We start from the raw sequence: 27,996 nt of genomic DNA, 5'->3' as shown, positions 1-27,996 counted from the left end.
TGCTATGTAAATATTCATTAAAATTAAAATATTCATGGACATAATTGATCTATAACAAATTAAAAATCAATATTTAATCATTAACTTAGTTAATTCATTGAGATTTTACAGTGAACAATAATATCTCTATGTTAAGCAAGTTATTAATTCATTTCATGAATTGATTTATATGCTTATATATTTAACTACTCTAAGTGTATGTTAATTAATATTGTACTTTTTATGGCCTAATCTAGGCCTTTTGTCAACAATTTGTGAAAAAAAATACATTAGAGTCTGGTCTCTTAATATTCACCTTACAGTTAAAAATGTATTGTTTACAATGTAGAATAGAACTCATGTTTACTGGGTTATGGTATCTTGTGCTTTACCAAAAAACAACTCTTCCTTTGAGAGGACAAACTGTCTCCCAAAGAATAGTTGTTCGCAATCTAAAATAAAACTTGAGGTTACATTGTATGACCAAAATAAGTGTTCTATTGTCTCTATTTCTGTGTGGCAAAAAGCACCAAGTTGATATCTGCTATACCCATTAAAAAAGAAGTCTATTAGTACCCAACTGACGGTGCGAAAACCGAAATTGAAAGTATTTATCTTGGCCTTGGTAACAGTACGAAATGGAGTCACAAATATATTTGCCCAATTTCCTTGCGTGATTTTAAAACGTTGACAATATGAATAATAAGTTTATATTTGAAGAAAAGTAATTATGATTTTTTACTAGAAAAGTTACATGATTTTAAATTGGAAAATGTTATATTCTGTAATAATAATTCGTTGAACAATGTAAATTTGATTACTAAGTTTCAAATAGGAAACGAATGTCACAACGATTTGTTAAAGAAGGTACTTACAGCTATCCTTTTAGACAGCAATTAAACAAACAATAATAACTAAAATGGTCGTTTAAAGGAAGTTTTAGAATAGTACAATCCTAAAAGCAGTCATTGAAAAAACTTAAGAAATTACACCACTTTGATTTATAAACGTACGCTTAATCCCGAATTTTCTACCTTTGCGAGTATACTTTTTACTTTATCTAAAATCTCGACTGGATTTACAATCAATCTCTCAAGTTTGACAAACTTAAACTCTGGTTCCATTAAAAGCTTATCCATAACATCTTTCAATCTTAGTAGATCAAACAGAAGGTGACGCCGATCGTTTGACAGTAAACATCGTCTCGGATCAATCTTAGAAGTCATCTCGCAATCAACTTCATCATTAGAACGTTTATATGTAATTCTACAACCGTGACCTTTATTCATTTCTAACTTCAAAATGTTCTCTTCTTCCGCTTTCAGTAATCTATCAGCAGAATTACTTTTAAAAATGATCGATTTTTGTGATTGATTTTCCGAGTAAGAACCGCTGTCGTTGGCTTGAATAATGTTATCAAAAACTTTCAAATCTAAATTGTTCTCAGGAGAAACGTGCTCAGAATGGTTCTCTATGGGGCGGTTCACTTGTAAATAATGCTTAGTTTGTATGTCATCTTCATCAATACAGTTTTCGTGTTGATCTATTTCAGGGTTGACAGCTAACTTAGGCCAACTCGATTCATGTTGCATCACGATTTCTAAAATTAATCGCATTCTTGGTCTCGCGATAGTTGTGAGAAAGTTAACGAATTCTGCATAATCAATTCCAGTATTGGCTTTCATTATAAGCTAAAAACAATAAATAAATACAGTTGTCATTACAATTTATGACGATTTAATAAAGCATTAGGCATATGTCATGTCATTGCAACGGCCTATTTCATGTGTGCACCAATCACATTAAGTGTGATATTTCCCTTAAATATTAAGTGTTTCTCTTAACTCAATAAATATTTAAGTATTTCCCTTAAATTGTATTCACTTAGATAGGAGATTTTAAGGGTAAATGTTTCCCTTAGTCAGTGTAAATGGTGAATAGGGCCACACGCACACGTGTAATATAGTGCAACATGGGATTATTACAAAGATAGTAATTGTTTTCAGATGGTGCCATGCATTTTAAGTGAGGGCGTGTGGCGCAGTGTGTTGGACGTTCGACTACTGATCGTGAGATCGAGGTTTGAATCCAACTCTCGCCGCATTGCTTGAATCCTTAGGCAAGATACTTTACTTACGTTTGCCTCTCTCTTCACCCAGGTGTATAATTGGGTACCCGGTTAGATCAAGACACAATGCGCTGATTACTAGCTGCATTATGGGAGTATGTTTCCATACGTGTTTGATCCCAAAAAATGACTAATGTTCAGCGCATTGAGAGCTTGCTTATAATATGCGCTATATAAGAATGAACTATTATTATTATTATTATTATAGAGCAATCGAAACAAAATACTGCAATCCAGAATCCTGTATACTTTGAACGAGGGATTTTCGGGGAATTCCCATGCAGTATCATGTACGATGTTAGTATATACTTAAATCCATTGTGACGATGCTTTCAAAATAATTATTACTAAAATACTTACAGCATGATTCGGCAAGAAATAGTATTTTAGTGTGTTTAGGACATCTATATTCGGGTTAACTTTATTTTCAGCACATTTTAGATAAACACACTAGCAAATAATGTACACTAGGAATGGGAGTATGCAAGTCGTTAGACAACACTTTGTAATCCCACAATGAACCTAATGGATTCTCTATTTAAGTTACTTAATATTTACGACCTACATTTATTAATTCTCACATGTTATATAATAGATTAGCTTTATCGTGGCCTATCACATAACATGGCTTGAAATTCTCCTTGCTTGACACAGCAGATACAACATTGTAAAAAACTCCAAAATTATCAATATCATAAATTGGATAAAATACTGACAGTACATTACAATAAAAATGAGGTAAAAATACAAATGCAGCATAATCATTATCAAAAAAGGGTGAAAATAAAATAAATTGCGAATCTATACCTGGCACTGTTCGTCCCATTCATCCATGTCTTTGCAGTCGTAAATGGATCGTTGTACCGCTAATAGTTCGCTTTTCAAAAATTCCCAGACTATATTGACATTGCAGCCGTTAAACCAGTTGTGATTGATCGATATTGTATCGTCCTAAAATATTAAATAGACAGCAATTTATTATAAATGTTTTGTTATTTAGAATAGTAGAACCTTCTTTTATACTATTAATTCTTATATAATATATTAGATATTGTCCACATAAAAAAACATTTAAAGCCCCATTCCCTACGTTTTTTAGTTCTAATTTAAGATCAAAAACTATATTTAATGTAAAAATAATACTATATGGTCCTATTGCGATAACTTTTTTCGTCTTTAAACGGTTAAAAATGTGAAAAATAAGTCGATTCTAATAATTATAGCGGCCCGCCATAAATCCCAAAATGCATTGCGCGCGGATTGATATTTTTGTTTTTCAACTGTAATTCGCCCACTTTTCGATCGATCGTGAGGCCAAAACAAATGGAAGACTCCTAACTTTTCAGCGAAAATACCGGGTTTTCCCCAATTTGTATCAACGGAGTCTGGCAAAAATAGAAAGACAATTAATGCAGCAACTATACAACGTCAGGCTAGGTATATAGCTAGCGTACGATGTTCGTACGTTACTGATGTTTACCAGCTAGGCCTACAAAACTAAGCCTAGCTGGGCTAGGCCTAAGACCGTCCACGAGGTCGATCGCCGCGAGCTACTTAGGTAGTGCATTGTTTTTCACTTTTTATCATAATTTACCATAAAACGTACATTTAAGACAAGGAATGACATGGTTTAATGTTTTTAAAGTGATATATATGTATTATTTTCTAAAAAACGTCCAAAATTGCAGGGAAGGGGTCTTTAAATTTTTCACACAATGGTTATTCACTTCGACAAAAAATTGCATAGAGACAAAAATTACCTGAAAAAGGTGTTATTTCAAGCAAATAGTCAAATTATCTGTCAGATAACTTAAATGTTGTTTTTGTGCAGGTTTGTCTTATTATAAGTGAAATCATTATTTTTTTTTTATATGGAAGTGAAATTTTATACTGAAACTGGAAATATTCAAAGTCTAATTTCATTATTCTTCATTATCATGTTTTTGGGAGACAATAAATCGTTAAAATAAATAAATGTATTGTTACCATGGAGCATACATTATTGTTGTTCCAAGTATGGCATGGTTTGGGGAAAAAATAGAAATACGTTTTTTTTATATATGTATTCATGTTTACTTTGGCCATTAGCAAGTATTGACATAAGTAACATTCGCCTAGCATGTACATTAATAGACATCCATACAATACATTATTTTGTTTATCTTGTGGTAGATTAACGTAATAAAACGTTAATGCTATCATAGTAAATGTTTACTACTACTAGGGGAATATAGTACTCATCTGACGGTATACAGCATGTCATGCGTAGTAATTACACATTATTTTTAGCTTTTATGAAGCAAACTTCATACTGTATGAATGTACGTAAGTGGTTCAATGCTTCCCCACACCGTAAAATCTTGAAAAATATGTCGGCGTTCTTAAGTGTGGTTCCCACTAGCGACGCTACACAAGGACGTAGCGCAACGCAAGTAAATTGACCAATCACAAGCGATGGCTTATTCGCTTGTGATTGCTAACTGTCTATAACTTCACTTGTCATTGGTTAAAACGCTTGCGTTGCGTTTACGTCCTTGCGTTACGTTCTAGTGGGTGACGGTATGCCTATACTTCACCTGTAAAGCTTGGTCCAATAGCGACGCAATGCAAGGGATTTTTCCAATGAAAAACGACAGTTCGAATAATTCATCGCTTGTGATTGGTCAAGTACAATAAGTATTTGTTCCCTTCTAGGAACTGTAAGAATGGAGACACCTCATCAGAATGGTCACAAGTACTCAGATATGAGTAGAACGACGAGAGAGAGAGGAACTGTAATCGTTTTAGAAGGTAGTTCGGCTATCTTTCACATGAAATATCGCATCCCGGTCTTAACGGGACACAGATAGCCCACAGTTATTCCTGTCAGCTTACTCAATAAACTCGGCTATCGGGATTTCACTCGATTTTAAACAAAAGGTCTAATCATTAGATCTCCCTATGTAATTTTATAATATTCCCCACAATATACAGTACTCCGATGCTTTGTGGCGTATATTTAATTTGACCTTAATATTAAATTGCAGTATAATTTTTATTTTTTAACTACTGTACCTTCACACGCGCGGTCCGAAAATAAACAAAAAACTAAAATGGATATAGCCACTATTTTCCATTGTGCTCGCCTATGTCAGAATTAACCATAATTTATATATAGATACATCCTAATAAGTATGACAGACTAAAAATATTTCTTTTTTTTTAAACATCCTGTATGCAGACATTTCCAATTGGTTGGATTGCCAGAAGTAAAATTATGAAATTTATCGCATTACTGTCAGGGTTATACATAATAAATACATTACATTATTAAAATTAAGAAAATTGTAACTTTATAATGTGCTAAAAAGGAACATTTTGACACATCATATTGTATCATTATGGTTGTTGCGTAGAGTATCTGTCATATAATATTATATAAGTTAGTATACGTGAATTCTATTCATTTATTTTACCACTACCATGCTAAATTAGTTCACAAATAAAGGCTGAACAGCAACAACAAAAATCAACAATGCATTACCAGCATGGTCTATTCCTTGTCATTGCCGCATACTATTCTATGCCTAGTAAATAAAGTAATGTTTTTTATGATATAAATAAATATAAATACATGTTATTAATAGGCTACAATGTTAAATTTAATTTTTTTTTCTACCAGAAACAAGTTTAAATATTGAAATATTATATTACACCTAATATAATTCCTATTATTTGATTGAATGATTGTGGTTCACATGGCGTGCAATAGTACGTACTATTGAACTGTCGTTCAATAGTACTTTTTTTCGTGTAGGAAAAAAAAATCTTTTCTCGTCACCTATTTTTAGTTGCGTGACCTATTTTTAGTCGCGTGCAACGCGATTCTATAGCTCACTATGTCGGTCGGTTGGTCGGTTGGTCAGTAAACACTAACTTGAGCACGCGACTGCAGCCATGTATATGGCCTTTTTTACTTCCGCCACGAAGATTGAATGTTATTACTGGTTTCGCGATGGAAGAAGTACATTTTTAGAGAGATATGTACTAATTTTAGACCAAAAAGGCATTTAAATTAGATTTAGATCGTTTGTATGATTTTGATTAATTAACGGGGACATCCCTACAAGATGTGGAATTGTTGGGGAAAAAACAGAATTAGCCTAGCAGATGAGTTCAAATTGCCTGTCGAAGTTTCGTAATGGTATCACTGGATTTCTAGCCTAGCTAGGCCTGTTAGTATTAGGCTAGGCCTAGGATTGTTTGGTCGTCTATTTACATAATTAAAACTACAGTAGGTGTGTTTATAAAATTCAAATCAATATAATATTTAATATTATAAATTTTACTTTTTCAATCAATGTTTAAGAGTTTAATGGTACAAATAAATGGCATTTGTTGAATGATGAAAGGTTATATTTCAACACATTCACCTCATGCCATTATTTGTACACAAATAAACATTCATTATTTGTATATTATTCAACTATCCTTCGTGAAAACGTGTCAACAACGCCCCCGGTAGTTGACGCGAACAGTTTGTTAGTAAATAAATTGTGTAAAAAGTAATAATTAATATTTAAATATCCAAATAGCAATAAACATGTTAGCATGTAGTTAAATAAACCTTTCCGGTTGTCCGGACTTAGATAATTATGACGAACACAAAAGATACCCGTAAGTTATGGCATAGAAAACATTAATAAATGTTGCATGCAGGAAAATCGTAGATTGCTCATTCTCCGTATATACGCTTCAGCGATACCCACAAGAGAGAAAAAAGTACAATAGTTTGATAATATCGTACGGTACGTAATACCTCAAATAAAACAATGTAACATTTAATACAGAAGTAAATAATAAAGAAATAGAAGAAAATAGGTTTAGAATACGGGTTTTCTTTTTTAAAAAAGAAAAAGAAACTAACATAATGTGAAATTGGATCTGCCGGGTACCGCAGTAAAATTGTCTTATTATTTATTGCCGAGCTATTAGCAAAATCGTCTTATTGTAAACGAGTTATAATTCCACACGTTGCTTAGAGTGAAACTCCATAATAGAGCAATTTGTGACAGTAGTTAAAATGGTCAGAACTGATGTAAACGCTTGAAGTAGGCCTACTAACATTCAGTGATCAAATGACACAGATAAAAACTAATACGAAACTTATTTATATGAGAGGTTATTGACCGGAAGCTTCTGTCGCTGCTAAGAACTTCAAAAACATAGTGAATTGGATGAGTTGATTCCTGTATAATTGAAAGTGTTTCTCTTATCAAAAATGGATTCAATTGAGCTCTGCTCCAATAATATGTGAAGCACAATACGTTGGCATTTTAACTTATCCTTACATGTGGTCCCGATAAACAACAAAACAATACTAATATAATAGTGAGAACACTTTCAATAAAAGATTTATTTTTTTTAAATGTCACATACTGTAGTGCAAGGCTTCAACAGATTTAAGAAAAGAGTAACATAGTTAACCAGTGACATTTTGTAAGAGTGGACCTTAAGCACTCTCCTCGAAGACAAATCATTCTAAAAGTCTAATAAAAGTATTTAACAGCGGTAAAACATTATCATTTATTAATTAACTAATAAATTAAAATGTGTGGCTTCTATGTACAATTTCAATTTACTCAAAGGCCTACAAACTATACTGGTATGTGTTATAATTAATCTCTGCGAAAAGGGACAACTAAGTAAAAAATGTAAGGCAGTGTGTTCTAATTATATCTTATATTAAAACTCCAATGTTGTTACGAGCTATTTGTCAACAAGGACTGGTAATGTTAATTAAACTTAGTAACACAATCCTTCTTGATTTATATTTATTGTCTGAAAAGGCTGTAAAGAAAAGGTAATTTTCTTTAACACGTAAACTACGCGAGGTGTTAATATTGATGGATGCAACATCAATCCTGAATTTATTGATTTTAAACCTTTAATTATCTATCATGGGTATCCTCATCTACTGTCAGTAAGTGCAAACATGCAAATTAACTTGTCTATAGCAATAAGCGAATACTACTTCACAAGACGTTATGTATCTGTCTCTTCTCCTATCCATTGGTTAATCAATGAATGATTTGTTCATAAAGTTATCATCAAAGTTCATCGTGTGCTAATTACTACAGCTCAGTCATCGTATAGTAAATGTAATCATTGCTCAATCATGTAATCAATTAAACATTTCTTCTCTTGTAATTTTTTTTAGTATTCAAATTCTACTAGATGGAAATTAGTAAGCACAATGTATTTTTAAACTTTATACGCTAGCTAGGTTTAGTCAATTTAGCCGACGACTTGGCTAAGTCTATACCAGTGCGATCGAGGCTTTAGACTTCCGACGCACGTATTCTTAAATCAAACATAAGTTAGTATTTCGAACTAGGACTAAAGGTCACTTTCAGAATACGAGCGTTAGAATTTGAAAACATTTCAATACAACACGCAACATGTGTTTGATTTGTAAACCAGTGCTCAACTTACCGACTAAAATAGGAAGTTAAATACTCGATCCTAGAAAAAATTTCCTGTTTTACTAGCATTTTCTAGTATTTAAAAAACATTTTCTAGTATTCAAGTAACATTTTCTAGTATTCAAGTAACATTTTCTAGTATTCTAGTAAGATTTTTCAGTATTCAAGTAACATTTTCTAGTATTCAAGTAACATTTTCCAGTATTCTAGTAAGATTTTTCAGTATTCAAGTAACATTTTCTAGTATTCAAGTAACATTTTCTAGTATTCTAGTAAGATTTTTCAGTATTCAAGTAACATTTTCTAGTATTCAAGTAACATTTTCTAGTATTCAAGTAACATTTTCTAGTATTCAAGTAACATTTTCCAGTATTCTAGTAAGATTTTTCAGTATTCAAGTAACATTTTCTAGTATTCTAGTAACATTTTCCAGTATTCAAGTAACATTTTCTAGTATTCTAGTAAGATTTTTCAGTATTCAAGTAACATTTTCTAGTATTCTAGTAAGATTTTTCAGTATTCTAGTAAGATTTTTCAGTATTCTAGTAACAAGTATTCTGTTGATTAATTCAAGAAGAAACAAAATAGATTTGTCTGACGTTAATAGGTTTGTTTGAATTACGTGCCTAAAAGTGAGTAATGGCCGAACAGTTCTATATCAGGAACTTTGTGATAGTTTCTTCGTTTTGTGACCTATTACAGTAGGAGGGATGTTTTAACTAGCTCTAAGGGCAAAATATATGCAGGACCATCTTGTCAAGGAGACATTGGCACTGGTAGGTAGAACATCACTCATGTCATCCATAATAACAATTTCTACGAGCTTGAACAATTACTTACTAAATTGAACACTTGGTGATGCCAACCACTTGGAATGAATATTACTTCCCCGGCTCTCTGAATCACTTCAATGCACTGCTTAAGTTGAGACAATTTTGGAAACTTTGTCTTGTCATTCATTTCAGATGAAGTGACATCAAATGGTAGGTTGCCATACTTATCCCTGAGAAATTCCTCTTCGCCAGGAGGATAAATGAGCCAACGTTTACTGCCACAAATATTAGCCGACCAACTGAAAGATCGGAACACATCCGCATGCAACGGAGTCCTGAATTCAAAACAGAAATTTAAAGTCAATAAAAAGTACCCAATTTCCAATTTTGGAGAAACTTTATTTTGTCACATCTCAATCTTACAGGGCTATTTGAACACTCTGAACAAATTCTCTGTACCAGAGCATTTTGGCCCACATATATGTCTACAGCAGTCCATATTCCCAACATTTCCGCACATCACTGACTCCCAAACATGATAACCCTGAGATGGATGAATATTCACAATGTGATCCCAAACATTCAATTAGCCTCGATAGTAAACAACACCTTTGTTTACATTGTTCGGTCCTCTGCGCCATTTCAAAACTTCTAGGCCCTAATTATTCTTTGATGAGTTACTTTAGTACTGGACTAAACCTGGGATTTTGTCCAGGGCTATCTTAAAGCGGTATTCTTTTAAAGGAGAACTATCTTTATTCTGGACTAAACCTTGGATCTTGTTCAGGGGACTATTAATAGTAATCTTAAAAGAGGACTATGTTTAGTCTGAAATAAATGGCTGCACTTAACCTGTACTAAAATCACCAAAAGACTACAACCAAAATCGTACAGGTACTGAAATTGTTAGTGTATTACTATTTATTTACTATTACCAGATGTAGGGTCCAATGCACCCAATCCTTGCGAAGTTGTTTATTACAATTCTCAGAATGTTAATGTTTTTAATAATTAATGCCGTGTTGCCGCAGCAGTATAACACAAATTTTTGATTAATTATTTAACCAATCAAATAAAGTGCGCATTATCAATTATTATCACAATTTTTTTCAGGTCAAATGTTCAAAATTGTCAATTGTATCCAATAATTATCTGATTTGAATGCGATAATTATCGGTTAATTTTTCTACAGCGAAATCGGTTAAACCCAGTTTCCACAGGAACTTTATCGGTTAATTTTCGCCTGCGGAGAAAAACACGGCCATAGATAATATTTTTTGTCAAATTTTAATGACTGATTGCAAGATTTTAATGAAAATACGTGCAAATTCTATGATTGTTTAGGTTGTTTTTGTAAAAGATGTGGTACGGTGAATTTGTTTTCTTTTGTATGTTTTGCATGCCTTACACTACGAAAAAAAAAGAAATGAATGAACAATTCCAATCAAAGTTTTTTTTATTGTGCTACATTTTAAATCGTTGTTTGCATTATGTATTGTTCAATTCTGATAGCTAAATCAAAGTCAAATCAAATAAAAATTTACGAACTATAATGTCGCCTGAACTCTAATAAAGATATATGGCTTGTCAATCCGCGGGATTTTGCCAGCGCGTAATACATTTCAAAAAGAATTATGGGATTGCAATACGTGTGCGTTTCATTGTGCGATTTCATTTCGAACATTTTAAAGATATTCACGCTCATTTTCACCAAAGGAAAGAGGAAGAAGTCATTATTTCTTTAAAAAATAATACATTTTAAGAAAAAGCAAAAAATAGACAGCTGAGCCGTTGGAATACAGTGGTTATACATACCGTATTCACAAAATGAATTAAAAGAAAACTATTCCCATTTTACGACGGCGTTCAAAGAAGGTGATATAGTCCCATAATGCGCGCGGCAAGTGCGTGTTCTATCTACGCTTAGCAACACATTGTTGTGGCGACAGTCATGGTCATCAACTCATTCACTTCATGAAATTCAAAAGGTAAGCATCGCTAACAAAATTCTTTATAATTTAACATATTTTTTGCCGGTTATTTGTGCAAACCAAACGTTTAAATATAATGACTTCTTAAAATTAGGCTTACCCAGGTCCATTTTGAGGTAAACGATACTTCATTGCATGCTGTGACCTTATTCTTGTAGGGTTGGACAACTAGACTACCCCTGAATACTGCTCTCGGGGACACCTACGTCTTGGCATAATTATCTTCCTTCAGGATAGCCTAAGGAAAGTATTTATATAGGCTTAGCATAAATTACAACGCTATATGAAGAATGTTTCCAGAGGATGCAGAACCCTCAACTAAGTAAAACCTCAACAATCAACTAAGTTAAAAACCTGAACACTCAACTAAGTAAAACCTGAACACTCAACTAAGTAAAACCTGAACACTCAACTAAGTAAAACCTGAACACTCAACTAAGTAAAACCTGAACACTCAACTAAGTAAAACCCGAACACTCAACATAAGTAAAACCTGAACACTCAACTAAGTAAAATCGGAACACTCAACATAAGTAAAACTCGAACACTCAACTAAGTAAAATCGGAACACTCAACTAAGTAAAACCTGAACACTCAACTAAGTAAAACCTGAACACTCAACTTTATACTTCAACACGTCCAACAAATAATAATATTGCTCGGCTCGGAGAATTATACCCAGTGAACATACGCTATGTATAAAGTGTGACTAAGAGAATGAAGTGAGTTAAGCTATCTTGACAACAATATCTATGGACCAGAAGACACTTGTCCGTAATGAGTTCGGTAATGACCCAATGGGGTTATGTCACCAGATCCAGTACTAACAGCAAAAAGACATTTTTCAAAGATAGCATAAAAAGATATCTTATTCGTAAAAAGAATTTACAGAGTTAATCCACAAAGTGATAGAATGAGCTGTAACTAGGTTGTTAGGGACTTACTGAAGTTGCTGAAGTACATGTGTTCGTTGAGGTTAGATGAGGAGTCCAAGAGATCTTTGGTACACATTTGATCCAAAGTTACCTATTCCAAGGTTGGAATTGATCATTGTGAAGGTTGGTTTTAAAGAGTGCTGACAAGTGCAAGACATCATGTGTGCCTTGTACTATGACACTGGCCGACTTTTTTAATCTTAGTTTCAGTGTTTCATTAATTAATTAATAGGCGGCCTAGTATTAAACGTGTACAACTTGTAAGGAATGTTAACATCTACTGGACAACTTAATCCTGCCTGATCATCTCTTGATGTTGGATTCCATTTTACCAACAAATCTTCCAATGAAAGCAGCGGAAGATTTATACCCATTACAGGTAAATTTTTAACTTTTCCATCAATGATATTATTTATAAATCTTGAAAATAAACCAGAAGATGACACTGAAAAAGGTTCCAGCTTCGGCGAAGTATCGTTTAATCGACTAGATTCTTCAAAATAGCCCTCCTGTTGAGGCAAATCTAAGCAATTGATGAACAAGTATTTAGTTACACTTGAAGAGAAAGCAGAATGTCCTTTTAGAATTTGCAAGAAAGCTTTATTAAATTTTAAATTTAAAAAGAATCGTCATCCAGTATGTTGGACATCCAAAGCATGTTGAGTTTGTGACTCTATTTAAAGCCATCTAATCTGAAAACTCACAACTTATTCTTTCAGGTGGTCTCCACATAGCACTAGAAATAGCAGGGGCAGTTCAAATAATGCAAGCACACAGGACATTTGACATGTTTAAGCTGAACAACACTCCTGCTGCAAAAAAAGGATGTGCCATATTCTCTCACAGAGAACAGTCACCAGAGTTTAATTTCCCAAATCAGACAATCATATCTTTGGCATCATTTTCGTGGACATGGGTGCTTTCAAAGTGACATTGACAGATGGAATCACCTACAGTAATAAGGGACCAGGTTGCAGTTAGGATTAAGACATTGGATTGTTGCTTTGGAATGTAGTTGCCTACCATACAGCCCACTAAAGGTGGTCTCGAATGAAAATGTTCCATGATTGATCACAATTGCAGTCAGATCTATCTAAGCAGCTACAAAAGTTGGCCTCTCTGCCAAAAGATGGATGTTCAAGCCTTTTAAGGATTTGCGAGGAAGGAGTCTGGTTGAGAGATATGGTTTATTGTTTACATGTTTAGCCCCAAGAGCCATCCAGATTGAAATTGTACATACTGCCAACACTTTACTCGTGCTTAAATGACATACAAGACCCCATTTAAAGAATGGCTATCACAAAATACAACAGAATGGAGATTTAATCTCTCTGCCATCTCCCACTATGATCATGATGGTATATGGGAGCAGTTCATAAAAACTGGTGTGTTGTAATTTACATAATTGTCAACCATAACAGACCAATTTTGAAATTATGATCTTTGTGCCAACCATTGCCAGCACAATATCGGTCCGACATTATCATAACATCACTTGCCTTCAAAATGCTCTATGCACCAATTGAATCACAATTTCTTAAGTAATCATTATCACCTTACCAGAAAATGAAAAAGCAGAATTGGCCCTTATTGATATGAATGTTTATGATGGCGACATCATGACTTCGGAAGATTCATTCACCAGAGATTGGAAAGAAATCTTGTGTACCTCGTACCAGAGCACTGGCCAGCATAGCGAAACATTGGGCTATACTTGAAGAATGGCCTTGTACTATGACATTGGCCGACTTTCTCTTAGTTTCAGCTTAACAACTTAATCCTGCCTGATCATCTCTTGATTCTTACCAACAAATCTTCCAATGAAAGCAGTGGAATATTTATACCCATTACAAGTAAACTTTTAAATTTTTCCAGCAATGATATTATTTATAAAAGAAATCTCATTGTTTATATTTCTCAGATGACTCTGATAAAGTTTCCAGCAACGGAGAAGTATCGTTAAATCGACTAAATTCTTCAGATAGCCCTTTAAGCAATTGATGTACAAGTATTTAGTTATACTTGGAGAGAAAGCAGATGATCTTTCATGTAAACAATTTGCAAGAAAGCTTTATTCAAAGAAAAGAATATTTAGTATGTTGGACATCCAGAGCGCGTTGAGTTTGTGACTCTATTTAAAGCCATCTAATCTGAAAACTCACAACTTATTCTTTCAGGTGGTCTCCACATAGCACTAGAAATAGCAGGGGCAGTCCAAATAATGCAAGCACATACTGTAGGATCGTTCACATATGATATCGCTATAAGAAATGTTCTTGTACATTATAATGGTGAAAGAAAGACCTTGGTTCAGTCTGTAAGTAAATACACTATTTGACATCTTTAAGCTGAACAACACTCCTGCTGCAAAGAAAGGAAGTGCCATATCATCTCACAGAGAATAGTCACCAGAGTTTAATTTCCCAAATCAGACAATCATAGCAAAGGCATCATTTTCATGAACATGGGTACTTTCTCTTGATTTGAAACATCTTCATGGAATTGACACTTAGTGTCATCCCATGATCCGGACCGCCTCCCGGTCATTACTGATATCAGCGACATGTTGACAAACAATATCACTTTGTTATTCACTGCCATAAAGAAATTGCAATATTATTTTAATCAGTCTAAAATAATCATTTTAATTGTTATATCACAATGTACATTTTTAATATCAGAAAAATTTAAAAAATAAAAATAAATTTATTATTTTTATAACTAATTACACAAATTAGAAATGCTTGTCTCCTACAAGCAATGCCCATCTTTATCATCTTATTTTATATTATGTTTTATGGTGTTTATGACAGCTAACGACAATCCTGTTGCAAAGATAGAATGGCTCATTAATGGCAGAAAAAGAAACCCAAAGCTTCATCTATATATAAATTTACGTAAGGGCAAAATTCGGTAAATCGCGCATTACTTCTAGAATGTTTACTCGATGGTATATAAAGTTGGTTCGTACTTTCGATACTGATTTTAACCACCTGATGTAACCCTGTTTACTAATTAAATTAAGTTAGATAATTAGTTATTGACAATTAAATCGAATTTAGGTTCAACGATTTGCCCCAAATAGGGGTGTTTTCCCGAACGTGGTATACACTGTCTACTGCATGTCCATCGTGAAAAATACCTGCATACAATAATACGAGGATGCTTCGCATTTTCCTATCTCCTCCTACGATAATGTTTTTAATGGCTGAAAACCGGTTGAACAGCTCGAGTACAGCATCATAATGTTGAAGACAGATCGATTTTCTTTAAAAAATACTATTTTGATAGATTTAATATACGTTTATACAAATGTATTGATTTGCAATGAATGGAACATTCCAAATTATTTGGTTTAACCATACTTACATACCTCCATGGTTTAACACAAGTAGGTAAATGTATGGACCCTTGGAGAATAAACATAAATAGTATTGTAATGCTATACAATACTGCAAATAGGTACTGTATTAACCACTTTTGATCGCCATTTGAATCAAAAGTGTGTTGGTACTGTTAGTAATATAAACAAATATACTAATAAACTTTATTACTGTGAGTGTGGGTAGCGCATACTTTTAGATTATAAACACATAACAATATAATATTTTATTACTGACAGTTGCTTCTCAACGTTTGTATTAATTAATAATTACAAAAATATAAACGTAGTAGTGGTCTTTAAATGTACTTTACTATTTCAATCGACTATGAGACAGTCGGACAGTTTTAACAAAGTATTAAATCGGAAATGTTTTACTCTATTTAGTGGTATATTATTTATAGGCCTATAAAAAAAAAATATTTCGTTACTGAGTGGATAATAAAGAAATACAAAGAATAATTTAATATAAAAAATATATTTAAAAATTGTTCCTCTTTGTACCTATCCTCATCCCCAACCCTAATGTTAGATACAAAACACAAATTGGGTTTGTTTAAATGAGTCCAAATAAAAAATTTGGACTCATTTTGTGACAAGTTTCTAGGTGCTAATTTTGGTTGACTACATAAATCATTGTGTCTATTTATTTGTTTCTGTAAACAAATATTTTTTTAAGTTCTGCCGTACGTACATTTGAAATCGCCAGTTTTTTTATGCTGAAATTACTATGTATTCGAGAACCATCTGTGGGCACGAACTAGATGGTACCATCCAGTTTCTCAAATTCAGCACCATTCTTATACATTCATAGCCATGGCATTATTTTCATGAACATGGGTGCTTTTTAGTATGACATTTATTTTTGATGGGCAAGCAATGCACTCAACAAGATCAATACTTTGTAATTCAATACAATTTCATATTTGAACAATACTATAGAAACTTACCATGAATTTTTTGGGCCCATATAAACAAAGCGATAATCGTCACATGATTTGCTGTCTTGCCTTGTACAATCCCAGAATTCATTCAACCAGTCAGACGTAAAATACACAGGTGTTTCATAAGCATTATAGTCAGGAAATATCCTATAAAGGAAAATATAAAGTTGAAGGCAAATTGAAATGTTACAGAAAAAACAGATAATTAGTGAGCTGCACGATGTTACTGTTTGGCAGTGGAATATGCTTTACAAGAGGATAACGTACATAAGTCTCTTTTCTTGTAATGCTATGCCACCTAGTCTCTCCTCCTACTGTAGGTGTACAAATTAGTATCTGGTCAAAACACAACTGCGTTGATTACTGACTGTAACATCATGTGAGTATGTTTCCAGACGTGTTTAATCCAAAACATTACTGGGGTAATAATGTGAAGTGCTTTAGTTGCATTATTATAAGATCGACATATTATTATTATTATTGCAATTGGTGGTGGGTTTCCTCTAAATATCTCTAGACTGACTGGACAATTACAGTATATTACTAATGCAAAACTTCAATAATAAAATCAAGAAGAAAATTTTGAAAGCATCATTAATGAATGAAAGTAATGAATTAATCTATCTGTCATTATCATAAAGCAGAATTGGGAAAGGTCACAAGAATTCTATAAAATAAGACATTCTAAGTTTATATGGCCCTTGTAAGATTAATGATGCAGTCTCATTAACAAAAGACAAATGCCGACTACAAGTCCAGCACTCTTAATTCACCTACTAATGAAGGGATAAACAGTTGTCTTGTATTCAAGTTTACTACCACAATCAATCTTGGATACCACATCATCATCTCATTTACCGACGTCTGATTGAATGCTCTCAGAAATAATCACTTATCATGCAAGTGACGATACATTTATTATAGAAGTTTTGACCTTTAATTGTATGATTATACATGTTGGTCTATTATAGGTAAATAAAGGTTAAATTAAGTGAGAAAAGACCATTATTTTTCAACAGGATGTGAATGAATAATAAATAAAACAAACAAAAAATGTGAAAAATAAACAATTACTGTATAACCAGGGCTGGAAGGGCCAGTTGAACTTAAAGGATGGTTGCCCTTATTCAAAATTGTTGGCCCTTATAATTTAATAACTTTTATAATTTTTTTTTATTTTGCCGGGGAAGGAGGAGGGTGGGTGTGGTTAAGGGAGGTACATTTACCCCCACCCCCTCCTATATGATTTATATACTATTACACGATTATATGCAATATCATTTATCCCATCACAAAGAGAAATAGGCTTTCATTTCAATTCCATTCTCTTAAATGAGTGGTCACTTAAAATATTTTAAATTCAACATAATGAAACTGGAATTCAATAAAAAGCTTGTATAAGGGCTTTCCTTAATACCACAACACATGGGGGCCCTTACGCTCTAAAGTTGTTATCTTTAACCTAAAAGCACATAAAAGGTTTTCTACTATAATTGCTGTGTGTATTGAGACTTTAATACAAGAGGGCGCTGTCACTGTTCATATAAATTTCTTTTATTTTTTTAAATAATTACTAAAATAATACTAATAGTAAAATAGTTAAAAACAAGCACGAATGTGCGATACTCGGGGTACAGCAAAAGAAGCTGTAATGACGTCATAAGATCGGATGTAACGTCACATACACATCAATAACTTCGCTACCAAATACGGCTATACGGTACCATCTTCGAGACGTGCACATGGCTGCATCCGGCTCTAGCTTTGAGGACATGTCCCTGTGGTATATTCATGCCAAATCCAACCTCAATACTACAACGAATAAGGGAGGAGTAGTACTTTATAAATCGCACTTTTTGCTCAACAGTGTCCGGATGGAAGAAGAAGAGGAAAAGTTGAGAGAGTCCTAGACTCAGGTACCCAGAGTAATAAAACGAGATATACTCTATTATTACGTGTACAGTATATTTCACCATTAAGTTTAAGAAAAATAGGTTTCGCCAGGTGGACTCGAACCGGGGACCGGCCTTCTGCGTGTTATGCAGACTTGACAACCACTACACTACAAAACCTCTTACACCAAAAATGTGGGTTACACAAAGTTTTTTAATCCATTTAAATTACAAATAAATATGGTAATAAGCACAAAGCAAAATAAACATGTGTAAAAGTGATAATTACCGATTACATAAAATAAGTATTTCAAGAAATAACAAAAATAAGATATTTTATATCATATTGCGTATACAGTACTTTTCACCATAAAGTTAAAAAAAAAAAGTTTTGCCCAGGCTTGAACCAGGGACCTTCTACGTGTTAAGTAGACGTGATAACCACTACGCCAAGAAGCCGCATATAACTACATAACGCTGTGGTGTGTGTCACACATTGTGGCTTCTTAATTAAACAAATTAATTAATGAATGTGCGATACTCGGGGTACAGCAAATGAAGCTGTAATGACGTCATAAGACGGGATGTGACGTCACATACACATCAATGACCTACCAAATACGGCTATATGGTACCATCTTCGAGACGTCATATGGCTGCATTCGGTTTGAAAATTAAAAATCCGGCTCTATAGCTTTGAGGACATGTCCCTGTAGCATATTCATGCCAAATCCCAGCTCAATACTACAACGAATAAGGGAGGAGTAGTACTTTAAAAATCGCACTTTTTACTCAATAGTGTCCAGATGGGGGAAGAAGAGGAGGAGAAAATGAGTAAGTCCTAGACTCGGGTACCCCGAGTACTTATGTACTTTACCCAAATTGTTTGTGTATTTGAAAAACAATCAATTGTGTAAATAACTACTGCCGGGCCTGTTTAAGATTATTTTATACTAGCAATTATCAATAAATTACAACTTTTAGCTTTATAAAGCAAAATGATGGTTATTATTATTGATCACCTTTGACCTTGGATCAAGTAAAACTGTAGAATCTTAAATGTTGTCGGGTAATGTTATCAGTTTTCAACGACCCCACTGATTTTGAAACATTTTTAGGAAGGGCAAACTTAGCAGAAATGCGGTCCATAAAAATTAACACTTGTTTTTTTTATATCAATGTTGTTTTGATTTGTATAATTTCATAATAAACAATGCGAATTTAAAGCATTGAAGCTAGTGTACCCTCTCAGAAACCTACTTGGTGAAATGCCAATCTTTAAGATAGAGACATCTTTTGTTCTCATTGTAATCTTCTTCAATATATTCCTGCCAGTATTTGATAAAGTCCCTCATTAGCATGTCTGCTTTTGGTTGAGAACCATACTGTTCTTTCCCACAGTTGGAAACTGGAACTGTGGTATCACCTAGAAAAAATGACAATTTGCAAAAGTGTGTTATTGAAAAGAGTATTACTGTATGACTTAATACCCTTTTCACACCTAACAAAAGTAACAACTTGTAACCAGGAAAACAATTTTCTAGGAAAAAACACACCCACGAGAGGCTTGATTTTTTTCTGAGATTTCCCGAGAATTGCCCGTGCATGTATTGCCCTGGTATTAAACTGACCAATCATAGTAATCAAATATACTTTTCTCCCGAGATTTCTAACGATTTGCTATGCATGTATCAACACGTGTAATAAATCGGAAGATCAAACAAAATTCAAAAGTGAATTGGGTTGAAGCGTTCTAATTAGAGAATGCTAGAAATTGTCTATTTTCAATTAACATAATTTGTACTGTTACTAGTTTTAATAATAATATTATGTGCATACAAATAATAAATGCTTATTAATTACAATGGAGGTAACATTATACTATGCTTAGCCTACCATGTCAAGTTGAAAGATTGACTACATTCCAGTGAAAATATGCATTATGTGTCATTAATAGTGGTTTGAGATTGTAAAGATAAAAAGGTATGTCAGTCATAGCAGAGATTCTACACTGTTTGCATTGATTGTACAGTAGTTACATATCATTTGTGTAAACATGATGCATACTGTATCAATTTTTTTAATTGGAAAGATTCATTAGTAACAAAATATCATATTACAGTGCTTTATGAAAAAAGTAGTCACTAGTTGTAAGGTATCAAGAAATTTCCCAATACCAAAAACATGGATGGTTTTCAAGAAATGTGATATGCATTTTTATTGGTGAAAAATAATTGGACATCAAGAAGGATCATTTTTTGGAAAAGTTTATGGTTTTCAGAGAGTCTGATATTGGTTGACTGTTATTACCCTAGAAGTGACTTTGCTAACAATGATTTAACAGAATTAAAAAGGCTCCAGCCAAACTGGAACTAAAAACATATTAGCAATGTCAAGTACTTCCAGTAGTAGGCTCACCATTAAAAATAATCTATCAGAGACTCTCTGGATTTATAAAGTAAACTAAGACATTTTAAAGTTATTTTCATAGTAGATCAGATACTGCTTACCGCTTTGTATCACCAAAGATTTAGTCTCTTGCTTAAAGACCCCTTCCTTACGTTTTTTAGATCTAATTTAAGATCACAAACTATATTTAATGTAAAAATAATACTATATGGTCCTATTGCGATAATTTTTTTCGTCTTTAAACGATTAAAAATGTGAAAAATAAGTTGATTCTAATAATTGTAGCGGCCCGTTATAAATCCCAAAATGCATTGCGTGCGCATTGATATTTTTTTTTCTTCTGTAATTCACACAATTTTCGATCGATCGTGAGGCCAAAACAAATGGAAGACTCTCCTAACTTGTCAACTATACAACGTCGGGCTAGGTATATAACTAGCGTACGATGTTCGTACGTTACTGATGTTTACCAGCTAGGCCTACAAACTAAGCCTAGCTAGGCTAGGCCTAAAGACCATCCACGAGAGGTCATTCGCCACGAGCTACTTAGGTAGAGCATTGTTTCTCACTTTTTATCATAATTTACCATAAAACGTACATTTAAGACAAGGAATGACCTGGTTTAATGTTTTTAAAGTAATGTATTATTTTTACAAAACGTCACAAATTGTAGGGAAGGTTTCTTTTAATAATTAAATTAATTAGGAATTAAATAAATTGAAAGAAACCATGGCACTCTGTAACAAGCATTCTAAAATTGTAGTACAGTATAAAGATAGGTATGTACATACCAAAATGTTGGGATAAGTATTGAAAATTTGGCCTGCCATTACTGTCCACCCATTCCTTTATGCTTCGCCATTGGTTAATAGTACCTTTGAACAAGCAAGGTTGATTGGCAATCATAAACTTCTCAAAGAACTCATCATATGAGATGCTGTCATCAAGAACGGGGAGATTGTCAGATCTTTGTGAGCACGCTCCGTGTTCACCATCCTGATTGGTCATTATTTTGGCCACATGTAGAGTACTCTTGATTCAGACAGTACTGTAGTACATGGTATAAGCCTAAATTTAGGTTTATTAGTGTTCACTTCTCTTGCTCATATTTCCTGATATTCCCCGTTTCCTAGAAAAACACAAGAAGTACTGTATCAATATGTAAGTAGCAGTAACAGTATGATGGGATATACTGTACTACAAAGGACATTATTGTATTTAAAGGCCAGGTGCAGGCAAAATATTTCTATTGATTATAGTTATACATTCCAATAATCATCGATCTATAGTTTCACCTATGTTTCATAATTTTGTGATTTTATTTGTGTTACACAAGCTTGTTGAAAATAAGCACTTCCTTATCAGTGGGAGGATAGTTTATTTTATTTATTTATTTTATTTTATTTTATGTCTTTAGGCAATGTTAGCCTGGGTGCAGTACAAATTTTGCGGGAAAAAAGTATAGGAAAATTTTTTTCTTTTTTTTCTGATAGAGTATACCATATAGAATGTCAGAAAAAAAATCCCCATCCCAGGGTCTTGGGGAAAATTTTTTACGGCACTTTTAAATTTTGGCCTATATAACACACACAAATGCCTATTAACACACACAAATACCTATATATAGGGGATAGGGAAAACCAATTCACGGTTTTTTTAACTTGGAGTTGTGTTATGATTATTAAAATTAGCTGAGGCTTACTTTAATAACTACTTCTCATAGTAGTTGATAAATCGAGTCGATAACAATGACATCATCATGCCAGAATCCAATATGGCGTCCAATTTGGCGGAAAAAACAGGGTATTGCTAAACCCCCGCAAACCCCTGGAAACCTCCAAAATAACATAGCAAACCCCCACCGAACCAACATAAAAGTGATTGAATCATGTAGTGTACGACCCACTGGGTATATCCATGAAAAAAAAAAAATTAAATTTCTACTGTTAACTACTTATTTTTGGGGCAAAACATCATTTTTTGGTCAAAAATGATTGCTAAACCCTGCAAACCTCCAAAAAAACATAGCAAACCCCACCGAACCAACATAATAAAAGTGATTGAATCATGTAGTGTACGACCCACTGGGTATATCCATGTTTTAAAAAAATAAAATTTCTACTGTTAACTACTTATTTTTGGGGTAAAACATCATTTTTTGGTAAAAAATGATTGCTAATTTTTAACCAAAAAATGACGTTTTATCCCAAAAATAAGTAGTTAACAGTAGAAATTTTAATTTTTTTTACATGGACATACCCAGTGGGGTGTACACTCCATGATTCAATCACTTTTATGTCGGTTCGGTGGGGTTTTCTATGTTTTTTTTTTTAGGTTTCCAGGGGTTTGCGGGGGTTTAGCAATACCCTGTTTTTCCCGCCAAATCGGACGCCATATTGGATTCTGGCATGATGATGTCATCGTATCGACTTGATTCATCAACTACTATGAGAAGTAGTTATTAAAGTAAGCCTCTACTAATTTTAATCATTAAAACACAACTGCAAGTAACAAAAACTGTTAATTGATTTTCCCTATCCCCTATATATAGGTATTTGTGTATGTTAATAGGAATTTGTGTGTGTTATATAGGCCAAAATTTAAAAGTGCCATAAAAAATTTTCCCCAAGACCCTGGGATGGGGATTTTTTTTCTGACATTCTATATGATATACTCTATTAGAAAAACCAAAAAAAAATTTTCCTATACTTTTTTCCCGCAAATGTGTATAATAATTGTTCTGCACCCAGGCTATGTGTCCTATCAGATAGGTGGTAATCCCCCTGATACAGGGGTTATTGTGTGAACCAGTTCAAAATACACAGTAAAATCTCTATTCTTTTGTACACAAATGTTGTAAATAGAGAGGCATTTTTAAAAAACTATGAAAAATAAACAGTTAAGTTATAATAAATTACCGTAAATAACTTCTGGTATTTTTATTTAACTTCAGTTTTATTTTCATGCTATCAAAAATTATCCACCGTATATCTACCATCTTTTGTCACCTTCTAGGGAGTCACCAGACATGTTATTACATTAGGTTAAACCAGGGAGTTGTAACAACCTGAAAAAAAGTCTCCTGGTTTTTATAGCAGAATTTTGCCGAATTTTGTAGTTGACCATTTAAAGGGAAATTCATGTTTTTTCGTCTTGATTTCTGTAACAAATATTTGATTTGTGTGCAATTAACAAGATATTGTATTTAAAATTCATGCCTGTACCTAAGCTTTAATAGTGGTTTATCGAATTATCAGAGGAGAGTTCTAACTTAACATGCACTGGAGGATTTGCATGACAGAACAGATTGTGCAAATACTGCATGCTTCTTAGTAATTATAGTATGATTTTGAAATAGGCCTAACAATTTTGAAATATGTGTAAAGTGCTGTCTTATCTTTTGTACCTGATAATGTGATCATGTAACGGATAATGAGTAAAAGTAGAACTTAAGTAGCAGCAGTGCAGTAGAGGAGAATGTGCTGCACCAAGTAACTGAAAGATTAGGCACCATGAAAAGAGACAGTGGCACAAAATATGGGGGTGGGGGGAGGTGTTGGTGCACACCGTACGAGGCAAAGGAGAAAAGCACACATAACTGTACCATAAGTGAACCTGCTTCTGCTGATATCGATACGATGTTTAAAAAAACCTTACTTAAATAATCTACTCAATAAAACACACCACAATCCACATCTCTACCATCCATGGTCCATTCAGATACAGATTTTCGCGCTTGTGAATTTGGAAACTCGACTATAATTTATAGGTAGCTGCTGGACCTAAAAAACGTCTGGGAGAAGAGAGTCTATATGAAAGCCTTTGCTGATAATACAGTATTATTGAGATGTAGACGGAAATCTGTAAAATCTTGTTCAATAAATAATAACTTCGTTTTTGCTGTCAACCAGGCCGGTATTATAATAGGTCACTGTCAAATAATCATTCGATAATGGTCAAAACTTTATTTTGGCTCTGTCAACATAAAGGGAGGTATTTACATTGACTTTCTTTTGACTGTCAATCTAGGCCAATGTTATAATAATACGCCGTCAGATATTAAATCATTGAAACAGTCCTGGTAAATTTTTTTTTGGTTATCAGATGCCGTGGGGGGGGTCCAATCAATTATCGTCAGAAGGTGAACAATCAGTCTAGGTAGCAGCAGCAGATTATTAGGAACGCCTGCTCCATTAATTAATCCAGAAAAAGGTTTGCACATTATCTATTTGTTTATTAGCCTTCTCCTAACACAATTATATTTTCTTTAAAAAAAGGTTTTATAAGTGGTTTCAACATTTATGATACTAATGTCACAGTTCTGTGTCTGGACGCAAGTTCATAGACCTACTAGTTATATTATTCATATTAACTGTTAATATGAATAATATAACTAGATAACTGATACTTACTCTTCATTTACCGTAAAGTTCAGTTTTAATGAAATATATAACATAAATTGGCTTCGTAACAATTAGTGTTGAAAAGGTTAGTTTTTTGGTGATAGGTGAAAATGACATGTAACTTCGTAATCAATTTATTTTTTTTTTGTATAAAGGCTTAATTACACTATGACGATAACGACGGACGATAAATATATAGCATGCATTTTTTTTACATAAACCAAAAGAAATTAGAAAGGTTTTCGTTATAGACCTATAGGATAATCATTTATGCTGTCTTTGATAAAAATAATGTTTTTCAAATTCCAATCAAATGACGTCATGATAAATAAAAACAATAAAATCGCTGTATTGTCACGATATTATTGGTCTTACTAATCTTGACGTCATTTGATTGGACGTGTGAAAATATAATTTTCATCAAAGGAATTGTTTATATTTCTTTTGGTTTATGTATTAAAAATGCACATTTGTCTATTTATCGTCGATCGTTATCGTCCTAGTGTATGGGCCTTATGCTGTAAATGTTCAATTAATTGATCATTCCGATTTTATTAGTTGGACTCTTGCACAGTTGCTGTCTAATCGTTGTTGTGTAATATCATTTCGAACCATATTAAAATCATAAAGAGATTCATATTCCTTAACATGTGGCTGTGCATGGAAGTCTACTTACTACTACCTAGCTAGCCTAGTTAGCTAGTAGTAGTTATAGGCCTACTATCTAGGCCTAGTTAGAAGTTAGGGCCTAGCTACCTAGTATTTTAGGTTTGGCCTAGGCTAACTAACTAGAGTAGTAGAGTAGCCTAGCTAGCTAGGCCTAACTAGCTAGCCTAGTACTAGTAGTAGTAGGGTAGTAGGGTATTCCCTGCTGTATGGTCTGCCAAAGAAGCAGTTGCGGACTCTCCAGAAGGTGCAAAATTGGGCAGCTCGCTTGGTGATGTGTGCCAAGAAGTATGATCACGTCACACCATTGTTCAAAGAGTTAAATTGGCTACCCATGGAGTCACGTGTTAAATTTAAGATCCTGCTGCTGGTGTTCCGATGCCTAAATAGTTGCACTCCAAAATATCTCTCAGAATTGTTGGCAGTCAAGAAGGGAAAGCGAGAACTAAGATCTAGTCATCAGGTGCTACTGGACATTCCAAGGAGCAAACATAGTTGGGGAGATCGGACTTTCAGTGTTGCTGGACCTAGGCTAGGCTAGGCTCTGGAACCACCTACCCTTGAACATTAAACACACATCATTATTGAGTCACTTTATTAAAGTCACTACTCAAAACTCACCTTTTCTGATTTTTTACAGAGCCATGAGCAATAATGTTGGAATGGCGCTATATAAATCGAACGATTGATTGATTGGTAGGCCTATAATACTTAATAGGCCTCTCTACTACTACTACTAGCTAGGCTAGTAGGCCTGGTATCGGATCATCTCGGTCGCGTTTCATTTCGGTCGCCCTTCCGGTAAATCGAACTTCCGGCGATTTCTATGGAACGCCGCTCAATGCAGTACAGTCAACTCTCCCAATACCGGACTCTCTGAAAACCAGAAACTCTCCCAATACCAGACTTTTTTTGAGGACCAAAAGGTCCCAAATTTATATTTACCATTAAAAACACATTCCGAATACCAGACTTTCCGGAAAACCAGACTTATTTGGCTGGCCCAAAGGTGTCCGGTATTGGGAGAGTTGACTGTACTGTACACTGTAAGCTCTAATTAAAGATCGAAGTGTAGTCTCTATTATTTTTAGGGTGTTTATTTAAAAATGATTTTATATAATAATCATTATATTTAAATAAATATTTTAAAAACAGTATGTTATTAATATTAGTTTAACTTTTTTTTAAATGTTTTTATAAGCATTATATTTTGATATATTTTGTAAATATTCTATTTGTTTCTGACGGGAAAAATAACATACAAACTCACTTTACACTTTTGTCAATGATCATTCAATCTTTTTATTTTTAAAACAAAAACATATACACAAATATTTACATATATTTAAAAACAAAACATAGATACGTTAATGTAATTTAAAACAAACTCGTTTCACACTGTTTTTCAATTCAATCCTTTCATTTTTAAAACAAAAACGCATATACAAATGTTTACATTCATCATTCAAATTAAAACCTTTTTATTTAAATCTACAAACGTTATTTAATTTATCTAGGCCTATGTATTTAATATTTTATTTATTAACAATGTTTACCTCTATTTACATCTACAGACGTTATTTAATTTATCTATTTATTTAATCTTTTATTTATTATTAGCATAATAAGTTTAGTGCTGAAAGAGAGTTAAATCGGACAGTTAAGTCTCAATCCTACAATAGCATCCATTTTCGTATGCTTTATGCATAATTGACGCGCCATACACCACGATCGATATTGTTGAAAATTGACACGCGACCGAAATGAAACGCCACCGAGATGATCGTAATTCGTAGGCCTATATCTATAGGCCTAGGCCCAGTAGGCTAGGCTACTACTACCTAGCTAGACAGCGTAGGCTAGATAGGTTAGATAGGCGGTATCTCCGAACAGCTTTAGCCTAGGCCTGCCTTATTTTTTAAATTACGATAAAGTGGATGATATATTCAAATTGAAGTTTCAACTTGCCTCTCTCTCCTCTCTCTCCCTCTGGAAAAGATTGAAAAGTTTACAACTAGGCCTAGCCCTCT

General features: G+C 33.5%; 1 protein-coding gene across 2 annotated transcripts; it reads right to left on the bottom strand.

Annotated features, from left to right (window-relative positions):
* Positions 1–7: 7 nt before the first annotated feature.
* Positions 8–27,987, bottom strand: LOC140040778 (2-oxoglutarate and iron-dependent oxygenase JMJD4-like). Of its 2 annotated transcripts, none has more exons than XM_072086948.1 (7): positions 27,935–27,987; positions 21,689–22,026; positions 19,749–19,914; positions 16,603–16,743; positions 9,412–9,679; positions 2,915–3,058; positions 8–1,670 (listed from the first exon to the last, which is right to left on the bottom strand). In XM_072086948.1, the coding sequence occupies exons 2-7, from the start codon at positions 21,903–21,905 to the stop codon at positions 981–983; spliced, it is 1,626 nt and encodes a 541-aa protein (XP_071943049.1). In that variant the 5' UTR covers positions 21,906–22,026; positions 27,935–27,987; the 3' UTR covers positions 8–980. The 2 variants fall into 2 exon arrangements, with proteins under 2 accessions (XP_071943049.1, XP_071943050.1); XM_072086949.1 differs by lacking the exon at positions 27,935–27,987 and adding an exon at positions 23,816–23,830.
* Between the last annotated feature and the right edge of the window lie 9 nt (positions 27,988–27,996).

The sequence above is a fragment of the Antedon mediterranea genome, chromosome 2 (assembly GCF_964355755.1).
Source record: "Antedon mediterranea chromosome 2, ecAntMedi1.1, whole genome shotgun sequence".
Classification (NCBI taxonomy): domain Eukaryota; kingdom Metazoa; phylum Echinodermata; class Crinoidea; order Comatulida; family Antedonidae; genus Antedon; species Antedon mediterranea.
The sequence above is the reverse complement of the archived record's forward strand: the minus strand, read 5'-3'. Positions and strand labels throughout refer to the sequence as shown.